The sequence below is a fragment of the Gambusia affinis genome, linkage group LG15 (assembly GCF_019740435.1).
Source record: "Gambusia affinis linkage group LG15, SWU_Gaff_1.0, whole genome shotgun sequence".
Lineage (NCBI taxonomy): Eukaryota > Metazoa > Chordata > Actinopteri > Cyprinodontiformes > Poeciliidae > Gambusia > Gambusia affinis.
The window spans coordinates 10,901,712-10,913,612 of NC_057882.1; the positions used below are offsets into that span (position 1 = coordinate 10,901,712).

Sequence of the window (11,901 nt, forward strand, 5' to 3'; positions counted from 1 at the left end):
ACTTGTAGTTCCAAACATATTTAGACCATTTTTGACTCACCTATTGTCACTCCAACTAGATTAATCATCTCCCATATAGCGCCTATTACAATCAGAAGGAGACAGATACTGATGCAACTTAAGTTATGACATTATTTTGTGATTTTTAGCAACTTAAAATAATTTAACTTACTGAGGAGATGAAACTGGAGTTGTTTTAAGACACTGGATGTAAAGTTATCTTGTCTTGCAATCATCTTCAGCCTGAATTTATGCAAAATGTGGATGCAAAGATAGTATTTGACTGCTCCTCACTTCACAAACGCTAAGAGTTTAGTACTCTCAGCTTAAGCTGTAAGTTGTTTTGTTTTGTTCTCACAGGTTTCGGCCGGAGCTCCTTCTCTCTGGGCAGCGAGAAGGAGAGATGGCTGCAATCAGCTGGGTCAGAGAGCGAGCACAAGATAATATGAAAAAAAATTATGTTTTTTGTGAACATAATGAAGCCGTGGAGGGGAAGTGCGTCATTTTCAAAATATTGGTCCATGCCTTCAGTGAGAGCTGGACAGAGCAGTCTGGTGCAAAATGTGAAAGAAACACAGTGGGTCATTGTCTAGAAGGGAGGAGGCCGAGTGGAGGGAGGGAGAGACAGGGAGGGCATGTCGAAAGTTCACAGAGAAGGGAAGTGAGGTTTTTCTGAAGAGCCCGCTCAGTCGACTGAATCTGCAGTTGCACGGTGACTGAGTCATGGGAACCGCAGTTATAAACTGACACCTGTTGATCAAGCAGTTGGCTGCAGAAAGACGACACACAGGGCCGCCAAGCTGAGATCCACCTCTGGTGCCAACAGTTCACTTCACAGGAATGGTATTTAAACGTTAGGACATCGCCATGTTCAAAAAGAAAATAAATGCTTCAGTTGGTTTATGCTGAATCAAAACAGATGCCCCTTGAGGGGGCAGATAAGACAGAACAGTGATTAACCCCTGAAATAAAGGCGATAAAGGCTTCTGTGGTGCGAAACAAAACTTTAGACCAAAGGAAGACTTTTCAAACAAGCCAGCAAAGATATCTAAATGAATTCATGATCTTAGTTTCGTGGGGAAGATTTTAAACTCTCTAATAATCCTCTGAATGTTTTTTTTTATTTGCATCTTGTTCCATTTATTAGTCCACATTTGTATTTGTTTGCAAACATTACAGGATGGGAGCGCTTTTGCATGACTGGTTTAAAGATATGACCTTCTTTAATAAATGCGCATTTTCTTTTTGTAGACATTTTTGTTGACTCAGTAATGCAGTTCCTTATTCATATTTCTCTTTCCTTCAGCCAAAGTTTTAATGTAAAAAATAATTATTTAATGGTTTTCATAATGTAAATGATCCATTCTTGCTCAAGGAATTATTTACCATATTTACCAAAATAACAATGGATGAAAGTTATTTCATTCTTTTTGTGTGTGTCTGTGTGTGTGTAAATGCTGTGAAAGTTTTATTCAAGGTTATCTTACTTTGACAATCTAATCTCCCGCCAGCTTGTTTTGTCGGCTCTGATCTTTTCTCAGCTTAAAATTTCATTTGATGTTTTAACTTCTGTGTGTTTTTCATTTCTGAAGACTTTGAGTTGCGAGCTTCTCAGAGGGCCGCCCACAAGTATGTGTGTGTTTTAGTTCAAAATCCATGTTTGGTTTAGAGAAAAAAAAAAAAAGAAAAAAAATCACGATAAATTAAAATCTCCTGGTTTGAAAATCACTGAAGCCGTTTTCTGTATAATGGCTGCACCCTGAGCAAAAGAACTGTTCAAATAAATGAGCAATAAGGCAAAGTTAATATAACACTCACGCCAATTATCTAACAACTCTGCCTCTCTTGAACGTTTCAACTCGATGCCACCAAAAATATTTCATCTCTACCAAGAACACGGCTTACACAGATCTCCAGAGCTTTGCTTAATAGAAACCTTGAGGCGATAGTGCTGCTAGATCCTTTGTGCTGCAGCAGGCAGTGTGCAGGTCTGCGATGAATCAGCAAGTCTTTGTTAAACACAGCTCTGAGCAAGAGGGCACATCTTGTTTGAAGCACATGCTTCCAGCGGGAACATACAAGAAACAGCCATGAGCAGTCAAACACTGTTCTTTAATGGTGTAAAATATCAGGCAACACCGTGTAGTTCGAAATAGCTGCGTGAAGTACAAAGTGCGTTCAGATATGTCGCCCCACAGCAAAAAAAATATATAATTACTGAAGCTGTCGAGGTTTAAAAATAACTCAAATCTTTCTGCTACATAAAAACGGTTTTAACATCAGAGGGAGGGTTCTCTTACAACCCTTTGCACAGTTTTGTACTTTTTGAAAGCTAACACTTAAAAGCTACTTCATGAAAAAAAAAAAAAAGACATTCAACAGACAAATACACACAGCCAAAAACCGGTATACTATAAATAATACGACAAAACCTTGGCTAATATTTACAAGTGATGAATAACAACCTGGTTCACATGCAGAACAAAATGTGCCTTCTTTAAAATTAAAGGCAAAAACAACACATCAAAAAAATTGTTCAAATAGTTTGCTGAAGCAAAATTCCTCTCAAAATGTTATTGCTACAAAAATAATGTAACAGGCTACAATTTGCACAAGTCAGGAACAACATAATTCACTACTCCTCTAAACCAGAGGCATATCCAGAAATCCTTCAAAGGGAATCCTAATTGATGGCCTCTCATCGTCGCAAAATGTGAGTTCCCTCTTTACAGATTCCATCTGGTTTTACTTTTGCCTAAAAGTTTCAGATCACCAAACAGATCCCAATATCAGATAAACTGAGTAAATCCAGAAAGCATGGACGTCCAGGAAGCAATCGCTTGTCAATAGCTGAGGGTCCAGAACCTCTGAATGAAGCAACACATAGAACAAGGAGCCGGTTTCCACCAGCGTACTGGTAATGTGAACAGAATAACACTCCTCCAATTAAATTGCTCAAGCTCCAGAATGGATTTAAAGTAAGAGGTAACCTTCTTTCATTGCACTAGCAGGGTTTTACCTTTAGTCCTGAGAGTGTATGCTAAGCTAAAGGAGGGACTAATGAGCATCAAGGCAGGATGAAACATCCAAGATCCTGAAATATGTCCCCAAAAGAGGAACTGCTAAATGTCTCTGGCAAGAAAATCTCAATATGCAAGAGTAGCTCCTAGTGGAATCATCATGGGGAGATAAATCTTCATGATTTTTACCTACAAAGTGCTACGAATGGCTGAAGGAAAACACAAAGGCAAAACTCATGGCAGTAGAGGAGTAATAAAGATCAGCTTCTACCGCATCAGACAGGAACAGAGAGTTTGGCCGTGAGGAGACGCCACTGAAACAGTCAACGACATAACAGACTTCTGACCAGAAAAGTAAACATGGGATGTCATTACCAAGAGGCTGAAATAGCGCACAAGAACACTTGTGCGCTAAGTGCTAAGGTTGGGCTGAAGGTTTCGCTGTCAAAATGGGAAACACCAACAAGAGCAGCTGAGAACGATAAGTCTGAGACAGGAGACGGCTAACCAACCAGAGATTGTGATGGTGGAGTCAGAAGAAGAAAACTTAGCAATCCAAGGTGAGAAATCTGAGAAATACCACGGACGGAAAGAGAAAGCAGAGATGTTGTGGACACTAATGAGCATGAAAGGGTAAAAGTAAAATGGACGATAGTGGCAACGGATGGTAGAAGATCATCACTCAGTTAGTGGGTTGCTGGTTTAACTCTGTCATTATGTCCTTGAACACAATGGCTGCCTTGCCTGCTGACGTTGGTTAGAGACTCCAGTAGCCTAGCCTCTGTCGCTGTGCCCCAGGGTAGATGTGGCTAATACCCAGGAGCTTGCCGCCATCAGCATGTGAATGGGTGAATGACTGAAGGTAGTCTGTAGCACTTTGGGGTCCTCTAAATTTGATAACACGCTATACAAGTTATCTTTTAGTGGCCTGAGTGTTGCCAGTGGTCCTGGTCTTGGGAGAATTGAGGCCAGAAGATTTGTAGCCCCCTACTGGTGGTGCCAATGGCCCTAATACCAATATCTGGGACCAGTCAGCACACCAGAGCTGCCACTGTGGACATGGTACGACCCGATTGTCCAGCCATCGTGACCTGTCATCTGTCAAAACCGCCTCAATTCTTACCATTACGTGTTTTTTTCTCTTCCAACACATCAACATTAAGTACACAATGCTAGCATTTCTTTTATCCCTATTCTAATATCCTGTGTTATTATTAAACTCACTGCCAGCTGTAACTGCATTTTCCATTTTACTTGTTGTTGGTCATAATGTAATGAGGCAACAGGTGTTTACAGCTAGTGCAATATGCCTATCGTCATCATATTCTAGTTTATCAAGTCTTACAATGTTTAGATTTATTACAAGAATCGTAAACAACAAAGACGGATGTCGACATCATCACTGTTTGAAGACGCCAAACAAAAATGGCAAAGATGCATAAAAAAACATTAAGCGTAAGAAAGTTCGCTTGCATAAATAAAGTAAAATTAAAAAAAACAAGTGCAGCTTGTATGAATAACATATGTCTTTAGATATACAATTGAGTGTGAATACTGATATCACGAGTGGTTGCTATGGTGAACACAGGCCTTCAGTTTGCTTTGGATTCAAGAACGTCACTATTTCCCGAATGCCGTCTCCACAAATGGTGGTCTTAGAAGCTCTGCTCAGGTTTTCTCCCAACTCTTTAAATTTTTTCCACGTGTCTGAAAAAAAAAAAAAAAAAAAAAAAAGAAAAGATTTAAATTTACTTAAATAAGATAAACACAAACTGAGCAACATGTGTCAAAATACATATAGGACACATAAATCAAGTAAACAGAGAGATCTTATAGTCTCATAACGTGATAATCCACTAATTGGTTTCTAGATGCTTTTCCTTTCTGTTGTCAAAACACAAACAAGAGGATATTCTTAAAAGATGTGAGTCCATTCTTCCCGTCTTTTGTGGGTGCATTTGCTCATTAATCCAGATCAGCTGGATCTCTTCGGAAAAATTAAATGCTGAAGCTCTACAGCTTTTCTCTGTCAGGATTCCTGGTTTTGGTTTTCGGCTCCTCGTCTCATCTTGGCGTCAACAAGTCTCCAGAACCACAGTATCTACATGCTAACTGGTTATCTGGAAGCAACCCAGGAAAAGCGCCTGATTTGTATCTGAAGTGTTACAGGAGATGTGAAGAAGTGTTTGTGTACAGGTAGAGATGCTGATAAATGTACCAATAATTACTTTGATATATTCTTGATGGATATACTCAAATTATAGGTTGGATTCGGATCCAACCTATAATTATTATTGAAAAATATGCTGCTGCAATAACATGTGAATCATTTATATCTAGAAGTGTGGACGGCACTGTATGTTACCGACTAAAACAGCATTAAGATTTGTAATCTTTTCATGCACGACAAAGCATGTGGCAACTGGAGATAGTTGTCTGCCACCCATTGAATGATAATTAAAATGTAACAACCTTGAACATTTACATAAGAAATATTCTGACAGTAGATGGAGAGTGACCTGCCAGATAGTTTACCATCATAACTGCATAATGAATGTGTTTAATAACGTAAATAAAAACAGAAGAACACAAACCTTCATCGAGAGTGGTAAGAAGAGTGTAATTTTCTGGATGATCTGTGATGTCTTTCCTTTGAACGTCGCCAATCTCCATTATTTGTAAAATACCTTGAAAACAAAATGCAGTTTTCAAATGATGATTGTTATCCATCCATCCATTTTCTAATCACCCTTGTCCCTAATGGGGTCGGGAGGGTTGCTGGTTTCTATCCCCAGCTAACGTCCCGGGCGAGAGGCGGGGTTCACCCCAGACAGGTCGCCAGTCTGTCGCAGGGCAACACAGAAAACAGACAGGACAAACAACCATTCACACACACACCTAGGGAGAATTTAGAGAGACCAATTAACCTGACAGTCATGTTTTTGGACTGTGGGAGGAAGCCGGAGAACCCGGAGAGAACCCACCATGCACAGGGAGAACATGCAAACTCCATGCAGAAAGACCCCAGACCGGGATTTGAACCCACGACCTTCTTGCTGCAAGGCAACAGCTCTACCAACTGCGCCACTGTGCAGCCCATGATTGTTATTATTTTATTTATTCATTCATTTCATTCATCCCTCAAGTTGATTTTCATGCATTTCCCCTTCCTTTTGATGAGATTAAGTAGTTAACTCGATCACAAAAAGTAACAAGAGAATAAACTTAGAAGCAAATATTTTTTTTCACAACATTCGTATTGACAGCTCTTTGCTCTTCTTATTCTGTCAAGTGAAAACAAAATCTTTGAACAAACACAGTTTAATACAATCCTCTCTTCTGACTTTCACAGACGTATTTTTTAAATATACTTTTATTTTTTCGAGTCCACAATACCTTCTGCTGTGTTCCAGGCTTGCACTTCAATCTCAGCAGTGCTTTGTCTTTCAGCAGCGATGATTCTAACCGTGTTGGGAGAATCAACTTTCAAGGCTGGTTCTACTTTATACACCAAAAGGTTGTTTTTATACCCAAGATAGCACCTGGTCTGGTTTATTTCAGCTGTTCTCTCTGCAGAGAGAATAAAAAACACAGAGAAAGAGGCTGAAACGATAAAATCTTTCCATGGTTCTCAGTGTAATTACCCCGTCGTTCCTATGAGTCACATGCACCTTTACCTGGACAAGTCTTGCAGCATTTACCCGGCAATTTTATTGGATGCTGGCACGGATACTGGCTCGGACACGTGATGCGCTTGCAGTCTTGGAGGCCATCGATGCAAGAGCAAACGATGCATTCCAGGACCCTCCCCAAAACTGGATGCCACATATCTCCATGAGAGTACGTCTTGCCATTGTATAAACACACTGAGACAAATAGGAAACACGTGAGGCGCATGCGGGAACAATCGTAAACGTGCGAGGAAGGTGCCAATAAATTCAAACGGCCACATACTATCTTTATGTTTGCGCATAAAAGCCTCACCTCGTTGGTGTTTCCTCTGCAGCAAAATCCTCACCGTGGTCTCCGAGGCCCCTCTGAGGTTGAGCCTGCTGAGGCTCAGAGCCCTGGCAGAGACCTTCGTCCTGGTGGCGCGGTCCGACCTCACCCTGCTCTGCTCTCCAGAACACTGGTCGACTGAATGCCTCTGTTTTGAATACAGACATAATAAAAAACAGTTGGTCATCTATCCGGCTGTTTGCTGAGCTTGCTCCCCTCTCTCCCCCCCGACTGATAGCTGCGGGAACGTCACATCATGTCCTAAATCATAAAAAGCTGGCTGCAGACGTCTGAAAGGCTCACATCTTTTCCAGCTTTTTTGAAAGGAAGAATGGTTGCCAGTAAGGTGGTCACTGTGGCCAAACGGTCTGTGGAAGTTGAAGGGGGAAGAATGAAAATCTTTGCCTTTAAGCACTCAATCAAACCCAGTACCTCAAAAAAAATAATCTAAAGAGTAGAAATTGATAAAAACAGAGAGGATCCTCGTCAGGAACTAAATGTTATTTTTATTAAATTGCATCTTTCATTCCATCTATAGTTCCAGCTTTTTATATGTTGCCATGTTACAACTATTTACCTTTTTGCATTGGATCATCTTATGAGATAGAAAAACACGAAGTAGAGCATGATGGTACAGCAGAAGGAAAGTGACATTAAAATGTATTTTATAAATAAAAAGTATGATGTGTACATATATCCAGTCGCCTTAAGTCTGATACACCAGTGCGGTGTAACAGATTCTCAGCTCCTCTGTGAAAGCAGCAGGGGTTTCATGTTTCACTTTCCTTCCACTTCACAATTCGTCCACTTCTTTTGTGTTGGCCCATCTAACCTACATGATGTCTTTGTTTCTAAGACGATTAAAATGTGAAAAAGTCTAAGATACGATACATACGACGCCTCTGTTCAGCTGATGGTTTCCATCCTCGGTGGACGATGCGCCGCTGCTGCTGCTGTGGTCTGAGAAGGAAAATGTAATTTAAGTTTGAAACAACATTCAGATTGAAATATTTTTTTATTCTTGCTGGTCCATTCCAATTTATTTATTTTTTTCCGTGTATGCTTTGTCGTAGTTGCATGAGTAATTTTTTTTTACCATATATTGCAGCTTTTCTCTAGTTTCCATTATTATGCACTCCTTTTGTTCAATACTAGTTTATTGTTCAATACCAATGAACTTGCCTTTTACAATCAGTGTAGATCAGACGTGTTACAGAATAATAAATTCTTCCTTAATGTTACACTTACATACTTTTAAAGATGAAAACAGAGAAAAAAAATGTGTATTTTTTTTAAATCCGACTGGAGGAGTTTGGCTACCTTTACACACCAAACAGCAGGTATCTGGGAGAGAAGCTGGTGAAGAACAGGTGACAGGTTGGCATGTTTTCAGAGCGCAGAAGATATTTCCATTCTGTGAAAAGAAACGAAAAGAAACAAAAAGAAGAGAAAAGAAAGGAAAAGAGAATCATCACCAAAGTGTCCAACTTCGAAAGAACCATCATAACCTGATTATTTTTTTATTTAGTTATATGAAGTACATTGCATAAAACAAAAGAAACGTGACCTATGTTCAATGTGGTTATGGCAAAAGCAAAACTGCAATTGAGAAATCCAACAGATGGAGGAAATGTGACACAGTTTCTCTGTTGTACAAAACAAAAAAAATGACTTGAAACTGTTGGTGCTGAGTTTATGGTTACATATTTTCAGATTCATTAACTTCTCACATCAGGTGGCCTCGCGAAGAGCGCCACATCGAGTTCAGCTTTGGCTGCATTTCTCTGCTTTTCCTCTGGTGATCACAACCGAGCGCGACTACAGTGAGATGTTTTCACCTTCTGCATGCTGTTAATGTGATTTCACAATGCGCCTCCGCTTGTAGTGCGCAGCACTAGCAACGGCGGGCACAGATGGCGGGAAAAAAATACAATTACGAGCACATGAAAAGAAACAGCGTGCAAAATTAAAGTTGTTCCGCACAGTTTCATGTAGCGTTCTACATTTTAACCACCTGAGGATAAATAACCAGTGCAGAGATCCCAGCAGCATGATGATTCTTATGTCAAAAATGGATATTACAGCTCACTTACTTGCAGTTTATGGTTTATTGTACAATGGCATATCTATTTGTTGATACACTTGGTAAAAAAATTTATTAATCTTCTATTACAGCAACTAAATCCAACTTCTATATTGAATACATTTGTTCACTGAGCAAAAAAAAAATCTTATGTTTAGAAATGATTGTTTTAAACCACATGACCAGTGCACAATTATTAATTATTACTATTCAGAGCAACATCCTCATCCAACAAAAGCCAGTTTCCTGCTGGGACCTGAAAATGCTGCTGGATGTTTTCCTCTGTAATTACTTTGTATTGTTTTATACCGTAGATGTATATCCTTCAACCAGAACATTAAAAATAAAAAATAAAAATCTTGATGACTCTCCTAGACTTGGATGGAACTTACTGAGCATGTGCACATGACGCACTGATTGCTCTGCCTGGATGAAAAGAGGCCCTGGGTGGTGAAGGTGTCCCCTGGCTGATAGACAGTCCCGTTGTGGCTGCAGGTTTTGACTGGCGCCCTCAGTCCTGCGGGAATCCTGGGCTCATCTGAGGAGGCGGAGGAGGAGGAGGAGGAGGAGGAGGAGGAGGAGGAGGAGGAGGAGGAGGAGGAGGAGGAGGAGGATACGTCACACACACGCACCGTCATTGCGTTTCTCTCTGGCGCCCGGAGGTGCCAACGCCGGAGCGTACCTGTGCACCTTGGACAACACCGCTGAGGGTCTGTCACGGGGTTCTCACACGCCAGCGCAGGACACTTGATGGCGTTACACTTCACATGGCCTGTCTGAGGGAAGAGGTGGCATGTTTAAAAGCACCTCCATCCACCCGCCGTCCTTTACGGACTGAATTCCCCTGGTTTGGTGAAAAGTACCTCTGTGCAGCCGCAGCGCATGCAGAACATGTATCCAAAAGGCTCCAGATAGGGATGCCAGCTGTCCCCTGGTCTGTAGGTTTTGTCTTTAAAAGTACAAACCACTCCGGAGCCTGAGAGTCACAAATAAACCATCAACATTTTCCCTCAAAACAGAAACCTCGTCACATTTTTTTCCGCAATTAAAACAAATATACTGTTTATTATTATTATTATTATTATTATTATTATTATTATTATTATTATTATTATTATTATTATTATTATTATTAACTTTTATGACAGAATAGGTTTAACCAAACGCCATGTGTGGCTCAGATCAGAGAGCTGCGACACAATCCGAGAGGAGCCCCATACTTTTGTCTCGTTCCTCGCATTTTAAAAGCCTCTGCGCGTCTGATCGGGATAATAAGATAAAAAGTCATCAACAGAACCGGCTCCTACCTCTCCGAGGTTTCAGCTCCGCGGATGGAAACCACATTATGAAAAAGAACAAAAACTTAAGCTTCATTTTTTCCCCCACATGTGCGTGACTGAGTCTTCAGTGCGCAATACATGTGCGCTTCAGTGAGACGTTAAAAAAACTGCAGGACAGTGTGAAACAAAGATTTAGAGGAAGAACAAAAAAAGGAAAAGAAAATCCGATATTAGTCTAGGTTATTCTATGGCGCCTTCTTCAGGAGGCAAATTGTGATGACAGTGGAGTGAACATCAGGATTGTGCAGGCAAAGTCCAAATATGAAAAGCAGCAATGTTTGCATAAAGAACTGCTTACCATTTTGTTGCTCTAAGAGCAAATGTTTGGGGCTCTAAGCATTCAAAACATTCATATTCGCCAAGTTAAGCTAACATATGAGGTGACGGGTGATGACAAACTACGAGTTACACTGAGAGCCAAAAGAACAGGTGTTCTATCTGTGCTACCAATTATTCCGTCCTACCTTGTGGTAAAGCGCATGCGTACATCGATGCAATGTCACATACTGCTTACTCATCAGATACATCCTACCTGCGCGCTAGCAATGACAGATAGACATAGCTACGGAAGAGGATTAGGGCCACTGGGAAAAAAAATAATTCTAACTTTAATTTCAGAATTCTGAGATTAAGGTTAGATTTTTATTTTTTATTTTTTAATTTTTTCCAGTGGCCCCAATCCTCTTCCGTACATAGCTATCTATCCATGCTATGGTAGGAAAATCTGACGAGAAGCCGCTTTGTGATTCATTTCCAATGTGGACAGAATGGGGTTCAGTTCATTTCATTTCAATTCAAATCTATTCAATCAAGGACAGGCCATTAAACAATGCTACATGTGGAAAAACTGAGAAAATGCATTTCTTTTGTACCTTTATTTAAAGACAATAAAAAGTTCCTGTCATATACACAGACACCTACTTTGCATTTCTGCGACTACAAACAAGAAAAACATAAAAATTGATATCAGAATGTATATCAGAGAAATCTTATTAATTCCCCATAATAATGTAGGTCCGTATAAATCATAAATCAGTTTTCACTTATTCGTGAAAACTGCTTTTTCACCGTTTATGTTTTAGCCGATGTTCCGTCTGTGAATCGAAAACTAAGATCAGTTTCCATTTTTATTCTTGAAAGTGGGGTCTCTGTGTGCAGGTGAGGTTTTCTGAATCAGGTTGCTGTGGGACTGATCACCTGTCAGAGTGGGAGGGGCTCACTTGCAGCGTGGGAATTCTGGCTCTTTTCAGAGAACCGGCTCTTTTGGCTCGGATCACTAAAAAGAGTCGGCTCTTTCGGCTCCAAAGCGGCTTTTCAGATTTTTTTATTTTATTTTATTTTTTTTGTTCCTTAATTTATTATCCAACAGAAAAATGTTGAAAAATGAAAGAGAGCTCATAGTCGGAAATGACTATATTCAACAGCTCTTCTTCTGGGTCAGCGTAAAGTGAAATGGGCA

The 11,901-nt window shown here is 40.2% G+C and overlaps 1 protein-coding gene across 5 annotated transcripts; it reads right to left on the reverse strand.

The window, feature by feature from the left end:
* Window positions 1-1,673: 1,673 nt before the first annotated feature.
* On the reverse strand, window positions 1,674-10,971 carry chrdl2 (chordin-like 2). Of its 5 annotated transcripts, none has more exons than XM_044141083.1 (12): window positions 10,741-10,933; window positions 10,410-10,549; window positions 9,966-10,078; window positions 9,785-9,878; window positions 9,495-9,640; window positions 8,340-8,433; window positions 7,915-7,979; window positions 7,005-7,167; window positions 6,698-6,886; window positions 6,417-6,590; window positions 5,615-5,707; window positions 1,674-4,727 (listed from the first exon to the last, which is right to left on the reverse strand). In XM_044141083.1, exons 2-12 carry the CDS (start codon window positions 10,474-10,476, stop codon window positions 4,594-4,596), a joined length of 1,332 nt encoding a protein of 443 aa, XP_043997018.1. In that variant the 5' UTR covers window positions 10,477-10,549; window positions 10,741-10,933; the 3' UTR covers window positions 1,674-4,593. The 5 variants fall into 5 exon arrangements, with proteins under 5 accessions (XP_043997018.1, XP_043997020.1, XP_043997019.1 ...); XM_044141082.1 differs by having other exon boundaries at window positions 1,675-4,727; window positions 10,907-10,971; XM_044141085.1 differs by lacking the exon at window positions 10,410-10,549 and having other exon boundaries at window positions 10,907-10,967.
* Window positions 10,972-11,901: the final 930 nt, after the last annotated feature.